The sequence below is a fragment of the Gadus macrocephalus genome, chromosome 23 (genome assembly GCF_031168955.1).
Source record: "Gadus macrocephalus chromosome 23, ASM3116895v1".
Lineage (NCBI taxonomy): Eukaryota > Metazoa > Chordata > Actinopteri > Gadiformes > Gadidae > Gadus > Gadus macrocephalus.
Genome location: NC_082404.1, coordinates 3950583 through 3973960, shown reverse-complemented (window position 1 = coordinate 3973960; position 23378 = coordinate 3950583). Strand labels below are relative to the sequence as shown.

The window sequence follows — 23378 nt, the reverse complement described above, 5'->3', positions numbered from 1 at the left end:
GAGCCGGGGCCTGTGTGGTGGCAACGGGCCTGTGGTGTGGCAGGTCGCGTTTTCGTCTTTTTTCAACGTTCTGCGTCACAGTCGGCCCGAGGTAGGTCCATGCTGGTAGTCAGGAAGTGTGGGTGGAGTCAGGTGTGAGACCATAAACCTATGATTTCTCTTAGCTTAATGTGGCTGAATTTGCCTTTTTTTTTTCTGAAGAGCCAGCTCATCTTAAGTGTAGATATTGTTTTTCATTTATAGGGATAAAACAAACCAAACCCCAATACAAAAACCAAACCTTATCATAAAACCTCATCAGGCCTAAAAGGAAATCCTGATACCAAAACTATAAACCAAACCCTAACCCTTATACCAGTACTTTGACGTGTTTGTAGGACATTAAGCTCAAGCTTCTTTTTACATTTTCTCTTTTAAACATGAAGCTCGTTCATTTTCATTTGAGGATATTCTTTCGTTTGCCAACATATTTCCTTTTGACTTTTCATTGTCAGCACACACTTATTTCAATACGTCTTCAAAAAGAAGGATTCAACCATTTCAGTTAAAGCCCTGAAGACAACTGTGCAGAATATTCACAGGAGTGTTACCAGTCCTTAAACAAACATTGCAGAAGGAGCAGATTCAGGGCACCGACAAGACATTCCCAATACATGGCCTTATTTAGGGGAGACCTTATTGAACATCATATTGTTCTTTTATTTGAAGTTAGAAAGAGAAGGTTCAAATAAGTCTTACAAATAAGTCATACATTCTAATTAAAAAACAAGGTTACATACTACAGCTTTAAACCCGCACCTTGTCACTTTTCTACAGGTATTTGCTGAATGACACATATTTATGTGTATATTTATTTATTTATTAATTTATTAATTTATTTATACCCTTACCTAAACCTAACCCTGAAAAGGATTTAGCCGTACATAATACTGGAAGATGACCTCCTCTTATAGCGAATGGATCTGTCAGGATTCTTCCTATCCGTAGTGGATACATTGTAGATGGTTTTTGTAGTAGTGCAGCTGTAGTTTAAACTGCACATCATCCTTCCCGGGGTGTCTGAACCGACCATATTGAGCATTGGCCCCTCTCGGCTGATGGCCAATGGAAACATGGCCACACGAAGCAACCATCAATTGGCCAAGACCATCCATGAAGAATTCTATAGAGAAAAAAACAAAACAACAATGATTAGATGTAAAGGAGAATAATAAAGTAGCAGGAGCACTCCCGGTGTACATCCAAAACGTCTTGTACTCTTGGGGGAGCATAACGGAAAACTGAAAATAATAAACAGAAAAAGTGAGGTGTTGATAATGAATCCAGGTCCAGGCAGGTCATATTTGGATAATATTGTGAATGGAGGAATGTGATATCTGCCCCATTACAGAACTCCGAAAGTCCTCGCAACAGTGACAATACGACAACTGAATGATTTCTCATTTTTATAGTGTTTTTCTGATGGTGGACGAGCAGACAATCTTTATGGCATATTCAAAAAGGGAATATTTATAACTGACCTGCTGCCCATGTCACAGTAGCTGCCAACACGAAGCACTGCTGTCCAATTCATCTGATACCTCAAAGCCAGAAACATGTAACTTATGCAAAATATTTTGCTTGCTGAATTGAAAGAACAATTATTTTTAATTTATGCAAAAGTTGAAGGAGATTCAGCCTTGCTTATCATGCCGTGTAGCCTTAGTGCTTGTGCAACTGCTCCAGACATGAGGTAACTTCACATCCAGGATCGGCATAGCACCCTCTATAATAGCTCTGATGGTAGCTAGCAATTAAAGACTGAAGACCTACTTTGGATTGCCCTGTCTTTACCAGTAAAGCAAAAATAAAACTCACAATGAGCCCCCCCCCCCAGTTATTTTTTTGCTTAAGGCTTCTCATTCATTGTGGACGCATGCACACAAACCCCAAGGGCTATATGTTAAAGATATGGCCGGGGACACACCTGAATGTGCCACTCTCTTCAGCTTGGGGTCAAATCTCACTCGATTTACAGCATCGGTACGAGCCAGGAAGAAGTTGACCACCCCATTGACTATGGAGCATTGTGGGTAATTTGGTAGTGATTGGAACTTTATGTTGGGCTTCCTGTCCATACAGCCTCCAGTGACTCCATCGCCTTCCTCATAGGCGATGGAGAAGTAGAACTGGTTTCCAGTAACTGAACCCCCAACCTATGAAGGATAACGAGACATTATAACCTCACACCTACTCATGCTTTATTCATAATGTAAAAATAGTCAATGAATAATATGATTCTCACCACATCCAACTCTGGTGTTGCCTCCATCACCTCCACCAGATCCTCTATCTTTGTTTTCTCAGTGAATAGAAAGTCGTCATCCACCCAAAGAAAGTACTTGGTTGTGACTTGAGAGACAGCCAGGGTTCTGCCAGCAAACCAGCCCTGTGGAAGGGAAAGATTCCAAATCAACTTGAATGCTTGACTACTCTTATATGATGTCCAAGCACAAGAAAGACATTATGTTGTGTGTGTGTGTGTGTGTGTGTGTGTGTGTGTGTGTGTGTGTGTGTGTGTGTGTGTGTGTGTGTGTGTGTGTGTGTGTGTGTGTGTGTGTGTGTGTGTGTGCACATGGTTCCAATATATGCCTACCTGTCCCCCAGGCATGACGTATTGCAGAACATTTTCTTCTGTGATGTTTTCTGGAGTAAAGCTGTCATCGGCCACAACAAGCACCACGTCTTTGTAGAATTGTCTTAGGCTTCTTATGAGTACCTTCAACTCCTTGTAGCGCATAAAGGTCTTGGTGGTGACTGTCACTTGGTCGCTAACGTCTTTGAAAGAGTGGGAGGGGAGGGGGGGGCAGGGGATAGAGAGAGGAAGAATGTAAGGGTTCATGATTCTACTCAACGGTAAAAATTGAAGATTTATAGGAAAAACTTGTTATACTTGTTCCCATGTCGAAAAGCACAGGTACGGATGGTTGCCGAATAGCGATTGGGAACACAGCTTCATGATGCTCAAACGAAAAGTGAACTGATTGAAAAAGAAGTGAAAACTAATTAAAAACATCCAGCCTAAATATGATTTGACGCACATATTACATAATCCACTGTAATATCGGAAGGCTCACATTAACATACTTATTTTAAACCTGAGCATCTGTTCAGTACTTATCTTTAAGTTACATTATTTAACCCATACATAAATTAAAAATTCATAGAGTACCCAGGTCTCCGGTGTGTATGTGGTACACAGGGAGGGTGTAGGTGACATCCGCCAGTAGTTTGTTGAGTTCCTCTAAGCTGAGCGTCTCCAAGTTCAGCCATTTCTTTCCACCTATTGGTTTTTCCGAAATCATATTTCATACAAGTCAATCCCAGTTACAAGTGGTTTGGTTACACATTGAAAGGACGGAGTTCATGAATCACCTTCCACACTCGGTACGTCACTTGGGCTCCCTAGACAGAGGACACCCTTGGTGACCAGTAGTGATACCTGTTAAGCACAAGAGGAAGTTTGTTGAGAGTGAGTGAGTGAGCGAGTTCTCAGCCGTGCTCAAATGAAAAAGGATTGTTTGAATATTCATAATTTTCACAACCTGTCTGTTGTTGTCCGTTTTCCTAACTGGCTAAATCAGCTTTGTTCAATCAGACTGCCAAAATATTATTATTACTCGCTCAATGATTAAAAAAAATCCCACAACCTTTCAGATGGCATGAGTTCAAATTTGACAACGACAAAGAGTCGACAACGTGACTAGAATGCGTCGCTGTTGCACGGTTGTGACGAAGTTCCGTCAGAGGCTGGAGTAGCCGAGCCGCCGGTTTCGCTTCATGCGGATGTCGAAATGCCTTGGAAATGGCCCAGTAGTAGAGTCTCATTTAAGTATCGGTGAACAAAATGTTCCAGCCCACACACTTCAGGAGAGATTTGTATGCTATCGCCTGAATGTTCTCTCAATGGCCGACCGGCCCACCGAGTCACCCACTGGTTAAACATTGATAGGACACTCTGTCCACCACAATCTGAATTGGTTGTTTGCAGTCACCCATGTTGCCCAAACATGAGATGGAAGGCAGGAAGGGAACTGCAGAACGTCAAGCAGCAGTACTCTGTTTATTCAAGCTTTATGGATTCAAAGGAAGGAAGTGTAAGAAAGGCAGAAATAGGCCTACAGTAGATTGGAAAAGAGCTGCATTGTTCGAAAGAAAAAATTAATTCAACACAAAATATAAAAAGGTGAGATCTATAGAATAAAGTGACATGTAGCTGGGAAAATGTAGCTGGGCTTGGCAAAAACGGAATATAATATTAAATCATCTGCAAACACCTTTTGAAGGTGCACAGGCCTGCCTTCAATAGGTTGATGTGAGGGGGTTTGGTTCCCAGTCAAAGAGTGCTTCCAAGTAAACCCAAAAGTCCCCAACAGCTCCATTTTGAAAACCCTGATAAAGAGACACCCGTAGCCATGTCATTAAAGGGATAGAAAAGACATTTCAACTATTGCTTGATGAGAAACAAATTATTATGTTAGTAAGGGGGACCTATGTTGATGCTGGTTAGACATAACAGTAACCGGGAACCAGGGAAATTTAACCTGTAGCTCAAAGACATCCACAAATATCCCTTGTATCCTGATGTTGACTTGACACCCAGAGTTTTGTTACCAACCTTGTAGCCGCTTCTTTGAACCCCGTGCAACGCTAAACCTGAAACAAATTATCTTTCAGGGTGAAACTATTTCTGAGGAATACATTGAATATAAAATGCAGACCGAAATGATGCTTAGGAAAAAGCACATTGCACTCTATGTATATCTGTGCAGTGCACTTGCAAAGCAACTGAACTAAAGAGCAGTATCGGGATGATTTTATTGAACCACTGAAGTGCAGCGTACTGTACCTGGAATAAGAGTGGGGACCAAGGGGCGTACTGTGAAACCCTGAATGGGATACTGCAGTGGAGAGTTGGATTGAGCAAAGAGGAGTGCGTTCAAAATGGAGCTTGTTCTGGACGCAGGAGACAAAACGATATGCCACTTAACCAATAATCAACCAATGTCAATTGAACAATATTCTAACTGAATAAAACAATTACACAATGTATGACCATGATATGACCATGATATAACGTCAAACAATAAGGAAACATGCCAAGCCCAATACTGGCTTCTCCGTCTATTATGATGATACCAAATTATTCTCCCTTTCCAATTTGTGGTGGGCATGCGCAGTCGCAGACAAAAACAAATTTGTAACTTTTTGTGGCCACTATTAGCCTACTATTACCTATCCAGGGCAATTTGTATGCGCTAATTTGGGTTGAAAAAACAAAGCTACAGCTATGGGAGCTGCTAAACTGTGCTGGCTTTTAATCAAATGGACCATCCCAATTTCAGGAGGTCCCCGCGAGAGAGTCGAACAAAAGCCCTGGCTGATTCAAACCTTAACATAGATGATGTCCACAATTAACCTGGGGTCTTAGCAAACAGGCCAAATACTTTAACTAGCATCTTACAAATTCAATTGAAATATTGAAGAAAGTATTCTTTAAGAAATTGGTACATTCTTTATCAGTGTCTCTCCTCCCCGCCATCACTTTGTTCCATCCTGTGTTCCTGGTACTGGTGGCCATGCATACCTCGCCTGGTGCTTCTTGTACTCCTCTGCCCGTCGTTTCTGAATGTCTGCTCGGTTGGCAGTAGGAATGCTCCCTGCCAGATCGAATGACTTCGCTGGGCATGTGCAGGAAGCCAGAGGCTTAACTAGACCAGTAGGAGGGGTCCTATAGGTAATATTAATAATGCTACACATTATTTATAGAGCACTTTTCATATATGCAAGGATTCCAGAAAAAAAATTAACATTTGAGTTAAAACATGAACATTGCACTGGGCATGACAAGAACAATCACACACACGTGCACATGCAAACAAACTTTGAGACCTACCACATTTTCTTTGGGGTGACTATCAATTTCTCTACCGTAAAGTTGGAAGACTTCCAGAGGAATCTCATCCCACTGAAGATAACAAAAGAAAGTAGAACCAGCAGCAATTCTGTTCTGCCAAATGAGGGCATCTGGAGATAAAGACAAAGCCACAGATTAGCCCAAAATGAATAAAGAAATTTGGTTGAAATTGTCTTTTACTTTCTGGGCTAACCTTAACTGTATCCTTTTATTTAACAATATTGATGGAGAATGTAGATTAATCCACAAACAAGCTCAAATAAGATAAAAATGTATTAATCCCTGAAAGCTAGTTCTGGAGTTACAGGTGCTTCTCCTACATAAATGGAGGTGTAACAAGTGTACAAATGTGCATAACAGTGGCAGCTGCTGGTCTTTCAAAGAGGGGAATCTCATTTGCGGCCTATTCGCCCATTGTGTTAAGGGTGTAGGACTTGAGCCGCTTTAAACAGGAGAAGCTCCCTTCTACACCTGCAGATGTAGCTCCAATTGTTGCCACTAATGGGAACCGTTTGTAAAAGAAGGGTCCAGCTGCAGGTTTGGGCGTTTCCATCATGACACAAGAACGCCCATTAGGCGTTCCTGGTTGCGTTTCATCGAACAATCACAAAGTGTTTCAAAGGCATACTGCGAAGCATAGTCGCAAGGCATACTATGCTCTCCGTAGCCGGAGAGCCTGTCGGAGACCCTCCCCGTAGTTTACCCGCACATCCAATATTTTTTAAACTATTTATCGATTACCTATCTTCTATCTCTAACAAAATAATTTCCGGAATCACATCTCCGGTTTGACTTTGCACCTCATTTACTTTGTACATTGTTTACTTTTGCACATTAAAGACCAATTCAACACCAAATAAGATTTGAAAAGTTTAGAAGTTTATTTACAACGTTATTTACATGGTTTGTAGAAAAACATATACGATTGTTTGGCCAGTGTATTGCATTGTGCATCCATTCTCGTTGGAACGCAGAATGGAACGCGCCCTTCTTCTTCGTCGCCTTTATTGCGGAACTGTATTAAAATGTCAAAGTATACTACTCTGACTATACTACGAGCCAAAGTTCCTTTCCCCCAAATCCTTCTCAAACATGGCTGAGACAACCCCACTACGAGTATGAGACTATGATAACTTTGAATGCTTGAGGGGACTCCGTAGTTACGGAGTCAGATTAAGGAGTCAGAGTTTTATACTTTGACGTTTTAATACAGTTCCGCGAGAAAGGCGACGAAGAAGAAGGCGCGTTCCATTCTGCGTAAACGAGAACCCCCACCACACGAGAAAGCCCATTTGTGTCTGCAGTGGGATGATATTGGAGGGGTAAAGCTGAGGCATTGCACTGTCCAACTCCATGTCTTTAAAGGGGACCTATTATGCTTTTTCGACTTTTATGACCTATAAACGTTGTTATAATGATTGATAGTCATGTTTAACCATACTGAAGTGGCAAATAATGACGTACATGCATTTCGACGTATTCCCTGCTGACAGTCTGGGGTGGCTGTGCAGAGCGCTAAACACTCGGGACAACGTTTGCGATTCACTTGTTCACATTTCCGGGAAATCATCTACGTAGAGGCACTCCTGCAGGCTTGGCACTCCTGCCTCTACGTAGACCTCACGCCCCCATATGCCTGGTCAAACCTGCCAGCGCGCACGCTTCAAGGAAGGTAAGCAATCACAACGAGTTGGGTTGGCAGGAGGGGGGCGAGGGGGCGGAGAAGGACGAAACCGAGATTGACAGAGAATGCTGAAAGCGCCCAGATGAGAGGAAGTGTTTCCCGAAAATCTACATCGTTTTTTTGTGATGTGATTCGTGTCTGGTTGCGCTATAGGAGTCATTAATAAGAAATTAAGACCAGAAAAGTAGTATAATAGGTCCTCTTTAAGGATCACAAAGAAATCACACAGCTTTCCCCTGTCACCCTGCAAGTCCTGATCTGAATACAGGACTTGAAGTTCATACCTCAAGCTCCCTGAATCAAAGCGAGTTGTTCTTGAAAACAACTTTAGGACACTCTTTACCACTCTAGAGTTATTGGAAGGAGTTCTGATTTTCATGACCTTGTGTACGTTCTTGTGTACCACATCCATGTGTCTGCATGTATTGTCTGAGTATGGGGATATGAGTGTGTGCTATGGTGTTATGTGTTTTGTGTGGGCATAGTTTCTGCACAAGTTATTGCAAGCTTGAAAAGTAGACTATTGGTCATTGAATGCCTTAGATTCTCACACTTACATTACACCTTGGACTATAAATGGAATGTGGTCATAACTACTGACTTGACTGTGGAGCTAATACCATTGGTGCATGCCCTAGTCTTCTGTACTGCCTCCTTTACCCCCTGGATATTATCCTGGTCACTATCCCTAGCAGGAGATCATATGACTCCACCTTTTGATCTGTTGCCCTTATATAGCATAGCCTTTATATACAGTGGTTTGGATGTATGTCTACGGGATTTGAATACTTGAAAAATAGCGATGATAGCCATCCTTGTGTTGACTATGTGGATAGTTTAAACGGCAAAAGCTACTCTCCCGACCAGGTGAAACACATCCTTAACAATAATAACGTCTCTCTTCTCCATTTAAACACTAGAAGCCTGCAAAAACATCATGATGATTTAGTTTCCCTCATGACTATTACTGACCATGGATTTGATGTGGTGGGCTGTAGTGAGACATGGCTGAATGAGAGATCACACATAGAATCTCTAAACATTGAGGGATACAGACTCATCAACAAAACTAGATCAGATCAAATTGGATCGGTCTACATTGGTGGTGTTTGTTTTTATGTGAGGTCCAAGCTCAACGCTATAGTGTGTGAGGATTTGATTATCGATGATGGTCTCTCAGACTCTCTATTCATTGAGATCAAGACTAGTAATACCAAAAAATATGTAATTGGAGTGGTCTACCGTCGCCCTGATTCAGATTTTAACTTGTTTAGGCTGAAACTAGAATAACTCTTGTTTAATTCAAATAGCAACAAAAATAAATGCATAATACTTGGAGATTTCAATAGTGATATAGCAAAAAATGATAGGGTAAAAAATTATTTCATTAACATTATTCGAATTAAACAACTCGGACCAGACAGGCCGAAGAACATTCATATTACACAGCCTTCCAAAGAGAAGCAGAAGTCCTACACAAGGAGTTTCACGTGGACTTGGTTTGACAAAAAGGCTTGGCTAACTGTATGCGGATCAAATAATGCGCTGTTTTGCTTTCCTTGTCTGCTTTTCAAATCTTCATCTGATTGTTCCTGGACCGAAACTGGAATAACAGACCTCAAGCATCTCTCTGAAAGGTTGAAGAAACATGAACGATCCATGATTTACATGAATAACTGTGTCAAACTAGCCATGGTAGGCAGAATGAGCATCGCTGGATGAGGGTCATCGAATAGGGGTAAGACGACACAACGAAGAGGTTGACAAAAATCGACATATTTTCACAACCCCCACCACCACCCCACCCCTTTCAAGTGTGCATAGTTGTATTGTATATAGTTCTCTGCAAACCTATGGTGGCATCATGCCTTCAGTGTGTATATTGTATCTAGTTCTCTGCAAACCTATGGTGGCATCATGCCTTCAGTGTGCATATTGTAGATAGTTCTCTGCAAACCTATGGTGGCATCATGCCTTCAGTGTGTATATTGTATCTAGTTCTCTGCAAACCTATGGTGGCATCATGCCTTCAGTGTGCATATTGTAGATAGTTCTCTGCAAACCTATGGTGGCATCATGCATTCAGTGTGCATATTGTATATAGTTGTCTGCAAACCTATGCTGGCATCATGCCTTCAGTGTGCATATTGTATATAGTTCTCTGGAAACCTATGGTGGCATCATGCCTTCAGTGTGCATATTGTATATAGTTCTCTGCAAACCTATGGTGGCATCATGCCTTCAGTGTGCATATTGTATAGTTCTCTGCAAACCTATGGTGGCATCATGCCTTCAGTGTGTCTTGAACAACCACACAAAAGGTTGCCCATTTATATGAATTTTGTTGATGTATTTGCACTTTTAATCTTGCTGAATTCTACAAGGCAAATCTATTATTTTAAAACTTAGTTCCCGGCCCCATTCGTTTTTGTAAGGAAATGTTCTATTTTGTCTATATTATTTTGTCAGAATGCACCAGAATGCTTCGTTTGTATATACTTACTTGGGTTACTTGGGTTGGTTTTGAGCTGGAGGGCTCAGGCCAAGATGTCTCGCATCTCCACCGCCAGTGTTGTAGCAACATTACAGACACGTGCTACCGGCCCACTCCAACATTGAGTTCCTGTTCTGTCCAGTGTACCCAGGTGTTGGTGGAGTGTCAGGGAAAGTGTGAAGGAACGCATCAAGTGCTGACTTGAAAGTAGCCAGAGATGTGTGCACTTTGATGCTAGGAGGGACCACGTTGAAAATCCCAAAAAAAAAATCTGCGGGAGGATGCCCCCAGTACCCCCTACAGGGGTTTGGTTTTCAAACTTTCAGCCCCACCTAAAATAAAATTCACCAACTGCCACTGGAGCGAGCGTATGATTATACGATTAAATTTCAGTGAAATGGTAAATGCATGCTGTCTTTGTATTTTCTGTATCATGCCAGATTAATAAAATATTTGAATGTCTCGTCAATCCGTCATATCCTTTCATGGCTCGTTTTCACGCAGTCGACCCGGGACCCCCACCATAATTGGTAAATCAAGTCTATTATTTTGTTATGTTGTGTTGATTGATGACCGACTTCCACGATCGTTTGAGAATGAGAACGAGGGATGAGCTGATGCTGCGTTTTAATATCCATCCGTCTCGGAGGTCCGATGATGTTGCCTAGCGACACGCACAAACACTCCCCTTTTCCTCGGACGGCAAACTCGCCATCCTCGGTTGAACTCATGCTGCGTTTTAATATCCATCCGTCTCGGAGGTCCGAGGACGTTGCCTAGCGACACGCACAAACACGCCCCTTTTCCTCGGACGGCGAAGTCGCCATCTCGGTTGAACTCAGTGGTGACCGAGCAAAATTCCGAGACAGAATTCAAGATGGCTGCGCCCAGTGTGACTTGAAGTATGAACTGTTTTCATTGTGCTTGGACCACTTTGGTGGTTTAAATGGCAATTTAAACCACCAAAATGGCGCTCCAACTTATTTTGGAGCACCTGGTCCTCTGCCAATGCTACCGCGACAACACCTTTCCGGGTGGCGTCCATGTTTTCCTCCAACGACCGAGCGAAATAATAAAACGCGTGAAAGTGTGGGTGTGGCGTCAGATCCGAGATCCGAGTCGATTCGCAGAGAATACTCGAACGCAGCATGAGACTGACTGACTCAGCTGATACCCATGCATTCCATGATTCTATTCTCAGCTACCGGAATCGTGACTAAGAAAAGAAACAAACGAACGAATGATTCTGAACGATTCTTCTTGTTGAACTGACCGACGCGAACTGAATCAAGGAAAGGAATCATGAAATCTTTCACTACTGAAGACTAAAGAAAGCTCCGGCGACTGTTTATAGTTCAAAATCACTTTCACTCAAAGGGCAACACAGTCTCAACTAGGGGTGGGAATCGAGAACCGGTTCCTACTCAGAACCGGTTCCAACTAACCAATTCCATCGGAATCCTACGCCTCCAACGTTATCGATTCTTCTTAACGATTCCGCACCACGTTTTCCGGTTTACGCAAAAAATTTGCAACGACCCTGCGCGCGCCGACAACCTTCAAACAACAAGTCAGCATCGTGGAGAGTAGGAAGCGATCGCAAGTCTGGCTCCATTTCACCAAACGCAATGACAATTCTGCCGTATGTAATCAGTGCAATGCTATCATTTCGTGTAAGGGTGCAAACACCAGCAACACGCTAAAGCATTTGTCTACCAAGCATGGAATTAAGTCCCAAGAATGCCATGAGTTCAAAAGCCTGCATACGAGTCAAACAAGCTCCACTGTGTCTTCCGTTGACAACGGTAACGTTCACATTACATATCCTGCATTAGCAGCCCACTGTCGCCTTGCAACTGCAGTTTTTATAGTAGTAGTGTCGTAGTTTTTTATTAATAATGCCGACCTATACAAATTTCATGCATTTTAGATGATCGCTCTCAGGCAGCTGGCCCCTCGACATCGGCTCAAGTTACCCCTTTCACTCCCAGAAAAGGCAGATATGCTTATATTCTTGCATAAGAATTGTTGACGCTCAGTAAAAAAAATTATCTAAAAGATGTTATGAAGGCATACATTTCATGCCTATTTAATTAAAGGGGATGTACGTATGTTCACTATTTTGTTTACTTTTTATAACCCTTCCTAGAAAAGTGTTAAACTTTAATTTAATGACGTTTGGTTTAAGCTTAGTTAAGCTCAGTTATTACATCTAAAATATGCACATAAAAGTTTAGTGTTAAATCATAATTTAGCATGTTCAATTGTAAGTGTCTTCCTATTTTTTTTATTACTTTTTTATTGTCAGTCTAACTTTCTTGTTTCTTGTTCTTGTGTTAGTATGTAGAAAATAAAATGGTTACTTTTGGTGCAGAAGACTGCAGAGCTCTTTTTTTCCCACTCAATGAACTACTCTAGCCTGGTTCTACCAGACTCTCGTACTTCACTTCATTTCATTTCATTTGTACAGAGAGTCTGGACCTAATCAATTGACAAACGTTAACTCACTTGAAGGCGGGTGTCTGTTGAAGTTTAAAATGATTGGATCAGTACTAGGTCCAGACCTAGTACTGAACAGTGGTGGGCAGAGTAGCTAAAAAATGTACTCAAGTAAAAGTACAGTTACTTTAAGATTATATTTACTCAAGTAGAAGTAAAAGTACTCGTAAAAATAATTACTCAAGTAAGGGTAAAAAAGTATGCAGTGAAAAGACTACTCAAGTACTCAAGAGTACAAGTACTGAGTTTCTACCATTAATTTTTTAAATAAACAGAGCAACACAAACGGTACAAAATAGACACCAACAAAATATAAAACAGCAATGTTCAAATAAAGATAATGTAAATAACATCCTTTTAAATAAAATAAATAAGGTCTTTAAAAATAAAATGTATAACCCTTGAACTAAAACAATAACAAATTAAATCTTTGCAAAATTAAATACATCAACCTTTAAATAACATTAAAATAAATTCGGTTTATCCAAAATTATATTAATTAAAACCAATACACGCATAACTGTTAACTAACATTATGAACAAAGTACATCCATGGAATCAGCCGTTCAAAACCAGTCTGCATGAATCGGATGACAACTGGATGGCAGGGGATGCGGACAAGGAATACACCGCAGGGGAGAACATGAGAGCCCCAGCTCGCCGCATAGTAGCCTGGGTGCTTTAAGCATGGAATAAGCTGGATACGGAGTGGGTGAAAAACTGTGTGTGTGTGTGTGTGTGTGTGTGTGTGTGTGTGTGTGTGTGTGTGTGTGTGTGTGTGTGTGTGTGTGTGTGTGTGTGTGTGTGTCACTCTGTTCGAGCCTGCATGAGAGTTCAATGTTGTCATTAGCTGTAACGTCTTTCTGACCAATCGCAGTTCAAGGCCGACCTGGGTTGTGCCACTTCGGGAGGGGGCGCTCAGTTACTCCCCTCTAGACAAAACCGAATTGGTTGCGACGTTGACCCGGCGCCCCCCGAAACGTTAGCGGGTCACAGGGAATTTTCCCAACTCTCCCGATTACCACTCTGCGTTGTGCGTGCGTGCGTGCCTGTGTGTGTGTGCAGGCGTTATTCAATTGCCTCTCGGCCGCTTGTACCCGCGATCTCGTCCTTTCGGCCATCACCCAACCCTCATGACCATAGGTGAGGATAGGAACGAAGATCGACCGGTAGATCGAGAGCTTTGCCTTGCGACTCAGCTCTCTTTTCGTAACAACGGTGCGGTAAAGCGAACGCAATACCGCCCCCGCTGCTCCGATTCTCCGGCCAATCTCACGCTCCATAGTACCCTCACTCGCGAACAAGACCCCGAGGTACTTGAACTCCTTCACTTGGGCTGAGGAATATTCACGTGATAGAAATAAATCTCGCATGTAATAAAAGAAAAGATCTAAAAAAACAAAGTAACGACCGTCACGTAGCCAAATGGAACGGCGTAAAAGTACCGTTCTTTCTTCAAATATTTACTCAAGTAAAAGTAAAAGTATGTTGCAATAAAACTACTCCTAAAATTACAATTTATCCAAAAAGTTACTCAAGTATTTGTAACGGAGTAAATGTAGCGCGTTCCTACCCACCTCTGGTACTGAAGGGAAATTCAAATTGAGCGGAAGTACTTAGGCGGGCGGAGCCAGACTAGAACTACTCAGGAATCGGTAAGAGAATTGATAAGGAATTGGATCGATAGGCAGAATCGACAATGGCATTGATATTGATAAAAACGTATCAATTCCCACCCCTAGTCTCAACACAGACCCTCCAATCATCACGCAGAAGCCCAGCGTCCAGGCCAGCCCATTCCTCCATTCACCCCCAGAGGCGCTGAGTGTCCGTGGGAGGGACATAATCACAGGAATATCCAATGACCGACGACTTTCAACGCACTAAAAAAAGCTGTTCTATGCAGCTCCATTGAAGTCAATGGACGCTAAGCTTCAACAGGCAAATGCGCTGTGACACTACGGGAAAGTATGAGAAGGAAATCACATCAGTCGACCTGCATAACCAGCTGATTCTGAACGAACTCGTATTCGAGATGGACGTGTTCTAAAGGTACAGCCACACCAAAAGCGTTACCCGCGTACCACGTGTATAAAATCCATTTTTTTTAAAATCCAATTTTTCCATAGGGAAGCATTGGTTTACGCGCGTATGAGGTGCGTACACGCGTATCATGCGTACCAAGCAACATTTTACTCGCGTTAGGGGCGTATGCAGTGCTTAATTTGTAAAGTGGGAGGTCCCGGAACGCAGAGGGGGGGTGGATCCGGCGACTTAGTACGGGGGTTAGAGGTAATGGAACAAAGAAAAATACACTGCCTACTAGGGTTGTGCCGATGAACGATGTCATCGTCCGTCGTGATGGCTGACTGACATCAGGATGGAGGGCCACCATCGTGATGGCATGCCCCCCCCCCCCCCCTTTCAGACGCACACTAATCCTAGTCTCTTATAGAGTTAACCTAAATACTTTGCTGGGATTGCTCTGTAAATTAAATTGAGAATATAACTGATGCATATGCATGCTATTTTAAATACGGCAGTCTTTTCCAGAGATGTGACGTGTTAGTCTTCCGCGATCTGATCGCATTTCTCGAGTCAGATTACGCAGTGCCATGTCGCCAAACTAGGACTGTGCGGCTGGAGAAAATGTACAGCGAAGCAGCAGCCTCCCTCCGTGAGATCCTGTCCTTAGCGGAGAATGTTGCCATCACCACGATGCTTGAAAAGCGTCGGTTACGGAGTCGTGCTTGACCGTGACTTTTTCAACGACTGGGTTGTGCAGAGTGCGATCCTGAAGACCCGCTCAATGCCAGAGAGGCACACTGTGGGAAACATGAATTTTAGTTTCCAACTATTTATTTAAAAACTAAAATATCTGTTTTAATGTGAGTATGTTCAATCAAATGTTTTTATATCTTAAACAAATTCCGTTGCAAAGAGGAGGCGCGGAGGTTCAATATCCTAATGAAAAAGAGTTAGTCGGCCAACGCTGGCACATTTTGCCGATTGTAAATTGACAAGAGAAATTGTAAACGTTCACAATCCTGCTCTGTGATATTTAATTTATCGTAATTTCTATTAACTTGTGCATGGCGCACTGGCGCACATGCATGTGTTCATGCATCGTTTTTTCCTCGCTGCTTGCTTGCTCCTCAGATGCGGCGAATTTCAAAACTGTCGGGCGTGGTAAATGTTGGCCCGCTCCTTTCAGTGCGTCAACAGATCTCCGACATTTTCAAATGACGTTAAATCTTAATAAACAACATGAAATTCTTAGGATTTGTTCTGTAAATATTTGTATGCATATTATTATTTTAACAAATTTTTATTTTTTATTTTTCATATGAGAGGTACCGGATCTGCCCAAATAAGTACCGGAACACAGGGAGGCCAAAATTAAGAGGTGCCGGATCTTGTTCCGGCAGGATCCGGCTCAAATTAACCACTGGGCGTATGAGGCGCGTACATATACGCGCGTACGCGAGGAGTTCAAAAAATTTAACTTTTTACGCTCATACGCGTGATACTTAGCCGCAATAGCCAATCAGCGTGGAGCTTGACCCGACTTCACTGGCAGAGAGTAGTGACCCTTGCACAGAAGTATACGGCCGACATCTTTCTTTATTCTGGGTGGAAATAGTAACATAGTTACGCCATTAAATGCGTTTATGGAAACATTTTTAGCGAGAAATGTGCATTTTACTTTCATAATGTTCACTCGGTGAATGTGAAGGATGTTTGGTTTGATAGTTATGACGAAGAGTGAACGCTCCGTTCACTTGCATGGACAGAGTCTCTGGTTGCTAAGCAACCTCAACGTCTTGGCGGACAATTTCTCTGCCGATCAACACTACTACGAATGCTGGAAACACACCAGACACACCATGTGAAGTTATTTAACCCGATTATTGTTATTTATATCCGAGATTATTTAATCTAACCCGATTCAAGCTCTATCATGCACCCAGACACGGCGGCATTTGGGTTTCCTTCCTCGGACTCCTAAATCCAGCGCAGCCACAGGCGCGTAGCTGCGTATGTAGGACCATTTTTGACACAAAATGGTCAAGCAACATTTTAGCTGCGTTACGCGCGTACATGGTACGCGGGATACGCTTTTGGTGTGTCCGCACCTTAACACATTTTTAGTCAATGAAATGTTAACACAGAAGTATCAAGCCGAGCTTCCCTTGCAGTTGGCTTATTAGAAAAATCACCACTAGGGCAGAAGTAGCCTAAACTAATTATTTGTTTGAGTTCAAAGGTTTCACAGAAATACAAAACGACAAAGTGATTGCGAACTAATCAAAGGCTTGACATCAGTCTTCAATAGTTTTCGATGACTTTCTCCATAGGAATGACAGCCACCATTGGGTTGATACTCCGCCATTTAGTGGTTAAAGGCGCGTTCACGATCCTTTTGATAACGAGACGGTGTGAGTACCAGATGTGTTCGGCTGCCAGATCGGCTCGGGGTCCTGCGCTTACAGATGACGTATCGACACTTGACGCATCGACACAAGCCAACGGACAAAACCCGGAAGGGTTGTTTATAAACGGTGCTCATTGATTTCATTGAACAGAGCCCGTTATCTCACAAAGCCATTAGAAACACGTCTAAAAGCACTGATGAATGCATATTTTTATTTTCACATATGTTAAAATAAGGATTGGCATTGTTAAAGTTAGATATTAAGACAGTATTTTCTAGTTTCTATTAACTGAAAATTAAGAACTTGTCATCAAGTCACTTCTAAGAAAAGAACAACATAGATACATCACTCATGAACAATTATAGGCTCATATCTAACTTACCATTTTTAAGCAAAATCATTGAAAAAGCTGTTTATCAACAGCTAAATAACTACTACTTACTTCTTAGCAATGAATACATTAACATATCGCTGACACACCGGCTACTGAGTGACGCGCATGTGCATTTAATGACATCGTTTACAGGAAGTGCGTCATTATTGCGCATCTAGGACCGCCGAGCCGATCTGGCAGCCGAACACATCTGGTACCCACAACGGCTTGCCAGTGTTGACGATCACGCTTACGCGTTTTCCCGATAGCGACCGTTTATTTGCACTGCTGTGAGGTAAGTTCCTCACAGCAGATTTATTTTATCCGATAAAAAAAGTCAGAACTAACCAGAACTTAGTAGGATCTGTTTAAAGTTCTAACATATTTATTTCCTAGTAGCCAATCACCATATCCTTTTGCTTTATTTATGAGAAGCATTGCCACTGTGTGGAAGGCTACACTTTCACTTATCTAGTGGTGTGTTCCTGAATCCTGTTTGCACGCCTTTATTTCCTTGATGCCTATCACCTACTATCCTTTTGCTTTTATTTATGAGAAGCACATACACTTGCCCTTATCTAGTGGTGTGTTCCTGAATCCTGAATCCTGTTTGCACGCCATCATATCACATACTTTATAAAGTATGTGATATTATGTTGATTCTTTTAGATTGAGTAAAACGTTCTTGTTCCGCCATGTTCATGCGTGTCACAAGTAAACCATACGTCACCAACTGTGCAACTCGTTATCAAAATTTGGCCCAAGTTGCCGAACGGAAGAAGAATCATAATAACGTCATGAGGTGTCGTTCACGCGAACTTTCGGACGTCGCGAAAATGTTTTCCCTGTAATTTCCAGCGATGTGAACGCACCACAAGTCTTCTTTGACTTTCTTCTTACTAGAGTTGGCTCGGTCGCAAACGAATCAGTTCGAATGAACAAATCTTTAAGACGAACGAACCAAACTGGTTCCTCTCTCTCGTTCGTCTCGTTCGTCTCGTTCTTTCTCAGGCTCAACACACAAGAGCAAATCATTTGATTTTATTATAGGTCAATGCCTTGTGACGTAGCGTTTGATCGTACATTTCGGCTGCGCATGTATTTTTGGAATTTTTAATTGCTGCAATAAATGATGTTGTTGTTGACTTCTAAAATGTCTCTATCTTTGCTGTTTAAATCTAACAGTAGTCTTTGAGTAGCCTAATATATCGGCGGTAACCACTGTTTTTGGTGACGAAATGGCTCAAGCTGGGCATTCCGTGGTATTAGATGGGTTTTAATAAAACGCATCCAACACTAGGAATGTCCGCTGGTGACGCCACTGAGTAGGCTAATGCTTAGCGTCCTACGAGTACCTTCTGGAGTCCTGGTTAGCTATGAGCGTTTTCACGACGTTCGTTACCAACGATGCTTTCGGGAAACTTTGTGAAAACTTCACGATCCACTTAGGCTAACGATGCTTTCAGGAAACTTGGCCCAGAACGACTAGACATATCATTAGGCTACATAAAAGGAGCTGGAGACTTTATCTTTTATGTTTTGTTGATCTGCTTTTACACACAGCATCACAAGACCTAGGGCTAGGGCTCAGTAGTGTTTCCAAGGGATATAGAGCTATCCAGGCTACTACAAATCAGCTTGGTTTTAGAAGTCTGTGTAACCGGCTGGAAGGAAAAACAATATTGTAGCCTTCCCAGCACTGTGACATGATACAGTTATTCTGATAATGTCAGATAATTCTACAGGTTCTCAGCTTTCCAAAGAGACTCTCTCTAGAGTAGGCGCTGGGCAAAAGCAAAAAAATGGCCCGAAGACTAAGTTAATCACATGAACTTGCTTATGATAACAGTAATCGTCCTAACCTTATTATTTTTTTACTTAGCCTGTTATACAAAGATTAAAGTTTCTGATACACATAATGACATGATGTTATTTAGTAGCATAAATAAAACCTCCTGTTGGACATTCAAACCGAGCAAGGTTATAAACAAACTGTAAAAAAATATTTGTGCATTTTCTTTTATTATTTAAATATTCGTTGGTTAAATTATTTTATAGTTTGGCCATTCCATATCTCAGTCCGTTCGATTTTGTATAAGACACAAAGACATAAACCTTTAGGCATTAACTGTAGGCATATTTAACATCCTAAAAAAAACTAAACAGTGAGTCTTTTGCTGTTTCCATAAACAAATTCAACAATTATTATTTTCAATAGGTATAATATCTAGGCTTAATCATCTACAATTACATAATAGCTTCAATAACATAATATCTCATAGGCTACTTACCCTTCACGGAGTCCAGCTGCCAGAATTGCAAATCCTGTTCATTCGGCCGAGTTGATCCTATTGAGACATATAGGGGAGGGGTGTCGCTACACCTAAAGTACATTCATCTCGCATCGAAACAATCATTGAGGATTTTTGCATTTGCTCTGCTTTTGAATAGTTGGGCTCGTATTGTTTAATAAAGGAGCGTCTTAATTGCAATAAGGGCGGAATCGGTCCCAATGTTGAATAATTATTTGTTTGAAAGTTCATTATCTCTACTATACTTGTAAGGCTGATAGTGAGGCAATTTGCCGAAATCAACGCTTGGGGGAATTTTGCATAATTACTTAACATTTACATAGGAGGGCATTTAGCAGACGCTTCTATTGACTTAAAACCATTCATACACACATTCATAAAACAACGCGCAAATACTGTATAGCAACCGTTATGTAAAGCAACGTTCTGTATAGCAACCGTTGAGGGCCATTGTGTTGAGGGTTCAATAAACAATTGAAAAGACACACACATGGTATGCAAACAAGTTTTGCACGTTTAAGACATACCATCTCGATGTGGGCAGCCATGGCTTAGAGAGACAATTCGGCACTTCTGTATTGGGGTTTTGCGCTGTGTGATGTTGGTGAATAAGGCAGGAGACTTCATTCAAACACCAACACATTCCTACCGAATGTAAGCAACCTACATTAGTCTGTTCCATAGAAATGTTATTGAGTTTGTTGTTAGTCAAAAAACTCACTGATCAACAGTGACCAAAGCTATTGCCTTTGTAGAATATTGCTGTATTTTAGTGTCTCTTTTGTTCACATTTCTAGTCTAGGAACAGGCCAGGGCCTCTCATAGGCTACTGATACAAGGTGTTATCTCCAACATTCTGCCATTGTTATGTCTCAACAAGGTTGAACCGACCTGGTCCTCCGGGACATAGCCAGGGCCAGATACCTTATCAAGGCTGAGAGTGTGTCTTGTGACATCCCGCCACGTGGTCCCCGGCCTGGACGGGCCCGGGGTACCGTAGAGGACGGGGTGTACCACCCCCACCCACCAGCCGGCGAGAGAGAGCAGCCCTTTCGGCACCCCAATCAGGGTGATTGGGGGACACCTGGCCGAAAGCACGGGGGCCATTTTAAAAGGAGGCACAGCACAGCACAGCACGGGTCGGGTGCAGGAAGGAAGGGCTCGTGGAAGCAAGAGAGCCTAGAGGCCCACGGAGGCCCTAGAGACCGTGAGAACCCTGGTTGATTGAAGTGTTTGTGAATAAATGCCTGGAATGGCTTTAATCTTCCACAAACGCGTCGTTTGTACCGGTAACCCGGCTCATTCAAGGAGCGGGTTACCACACTTGGTAGAGAATGCAGGCACGAAGATCCCACTACGACCCCCCGCAAGAGACGCTGCTGCCGCCGCAAGAGACGCTGCCGCCGCCGCCGCCGCCGCAAGGGACGCCGCCGCCGCCGCAAGGGCCGCCGCCGCCGCCGCAAGGGACGTCGCCGCCGCCGCAAGGGACGTCGCCGTCGCCGCAAGGGACGCCGCCGCCGCCGCAAGGGACGCCGCCGCCGCCGCAAGGGACGCCGCCGCCGCAGCGGGAGAGAAGGCCGCAGCGCGAGGCCGGGACGGGGCTGCGCCGCCGGCCGGCGCGGACGTGGGGACGGGTCGGCCCTGTATGCTGGCGACCTGCTGGGCGCAGGGAACCTCTGGTATTCCGACCATCCCGGTGCGGGTGATGAACCAGGACACGCAGGCCCTCCTGGACACCGGCAGTGCGGTTACCCTCCTTCGCCCCGACCTGGCGGGTGGGAAGGCAGGGGAGCCGATGGAGGTGGCCTGCGTCCACGGGGACACCCGGACCTACCCCACGTGTCACGTGGTTGTCCGCACCACACACGGTGTGTTTACGATCCGGGCGGGGATTGTCCCCCACCTACCGGTCCCCGTGGTAATCGGGAGGGACTGTCTGACTTTCCGCCGGTGGTGGGACCCGGTACTAGAGTCCCGGGGCAGGAGAGATGCGGTCGCCGCCGCGGCAGGAGAGGCAGCTGCCGCCGGCGCAACGGGAGACGAAGCGGCGGGAGACGAGGCGGCGGGAGACGAGGCGGCGGGAGACGAGGCGGCGGGAGACGAGGCGGCGGGAGACGAGGCGGCCGGAGACGAAGCTGCCGGAGACGAGGCAGCCGGAGACGAAGCTGCCGGAGACGAAGCTGCCGGAGACGACGCGGCCGGAGACGACGCGGCCGGAGACGACGCGGCCGGAGACGACGCGGCCGGAGACGACGCGGCCGGAGACGACGCAGCCGGCGCCGCAGGAGACACCCGGCCCCGGCGAGACACCATCCTGGGCGGGTCCCTCGGCTACCTGGGGCTTGGACAAAGGGTGGAGGAGTGTGGCATCCCGCCACGTGGTCCCCGGCCTGGACGGGCCCGGGGTACCGTAGAGGACGGGGTGTACCACCCCCACCCACCAGCCGGCGAGAGAGAGCAGCCCTTTCGGCACCCCAATCAGGGTGATTGGGGGACACCTGGCCGAAAGCACGGGGGCCATTTTAAAAGGAGGCACAGCACAGCACAGCACGGGTCGGGTGCAGGAAGGAAGGGCTCGTGGAAGCAAGAGAGCCTAGAGGCCCACGGAGGCCCTAGAGACCGTGAGAACCCTGGTTGATTGAAGTGTTTGTGAATAAATGCCTGGAATGGCTTTAATCTTCCACAAACGCGTCGTTTGTACCGGTAACCCGGCTCATTCAAGGAGCGGGTTACCACAGTCTGTTCACGTGTTATTCATGTATCCCCTTTTTGTATAATACTCGCAATGCAGAGTCTGTCCGAACAGTTTAGAAATAAGCTGAAATCTAACATGTTATATAATATCTAGGCTTAATCATCTACAATTACATAATAGCTTCAATAACATAATATCTCATAGGCTACTTACCCTTCACGGAGTCCAGCTGCCAGAAATGCAAACCAAGTTCATTCGGCCGAGTTGATCCTATTGAGTCAAAAAACTCACTGACCAAAGCAGTGACCAAAGCCTTGCAGCATCCGCAAAACCTAGAGCAACGTGCAAGAAGGCGTTGGACTGGGTGTTTTCAAAATGGAAGGTGTGAAAATCAACAACTATTTCTCACATTAAAAATAAATGAATTGAAAAAACGTTTCATTCCAGCAGCAATCGAGTAAGAGGAAGTTGAAAGAAGGAAAGAGGAAGCCCAAACTGAACATGATGATGATATCAGACCCTGTTTAAGACAGCTGAGGACAGGGGTGGCCAAAGCTTAGTAAGCCTTCAACTTGTGCACTTTGACCAAAGAGTTAAGCTTCAAAAACAATTTTGCAATTCAATTTATTCTGGACCTTGTGAATCGGGGAAGGTCGGTTTTAGAGGTGAACAACAGTTTTTGAAACAGGATCTGCAGTCGTTAGAACACAAGGAATTAATGGTCTGAATCAGGGGCGATTCTAGGGTCAGAGCTTTAGGGGTGCTGAGCACTCAATGAGCCCCACTGCCACACCACCCACCCTTTTTTCACACAAAAACAAAAAATATGTCTATTGAAAAATAACTTTATCATTTTAACATTGGTTCAACTAACTCAAAAAATTGTTTTTCTTTTTTTGGAGCCCTTTCCAGAGCACCATCTTTATTGT

At 43.8% G+C, this 23378-nt stretch overlaps 1 protein-coding gene across 2 annotated transcripts in view; it reads right to left on the bottom strand.

Annotated features, from left to right (window-relative positions):
• Nucleotides 1-660: 660 nt before the first annotated feature.
• LOC132452589 (beta-1,4 N-acetylgalactosaminyltransferase 2-like) overlaps nucleotides 661-23378 on the bottom strand; it is a 46218-nt gene continuing 23500 nt past the window's right edge. For both annotated transcript variants that reach the window (XM_060045273.1, XM_060045274.1), the window contains 11 exons: nucleotides 5936-6066; nucleotides 5627-5770; nucleotides 4889-4995; nucleotides 4658-4695; nucleotides 3415-3481; nucleotides 3212-3322; nucleotides 2933-3019; nucleotides 2636-2817; nucleotides 2285-2428; nucleotides 1967-2195; nucleotides 661-1162 (listed from right to left, as the gene is read on the bottom strand). In XM_060045273.1, the coding sequence (XP_059901256.1) occupies nucleotides 978-1162; nucleotides 1967-2195; nucleotides 2285-2428; nucleotides 2636-2817; nucleotides 2933-3019; nucleotides 3212-3322; nucleotides 3415-3481; nucleotides 4658-4695; nucleotides 4889-4995; nucleotides 5627-5770; nucleotides 5936-6066 (1425 nt within the window). In that variant the 3' untranslated portion in view covers nucleotides 661-977. The remainder of the gene's footprint in view (nucleotides 1163-1966; nucleotides 2196-2284; nucleotides 2429-2635; nucleotides 2818-2932; nucleotides 3020-3211; nucleotides 3323-3414; nucleotides 3482-4657; nucleotides 4696-4888; nucleotides 4996-5626; nucleotides 5771-5935; nucleotides 6067-23378) is intronic.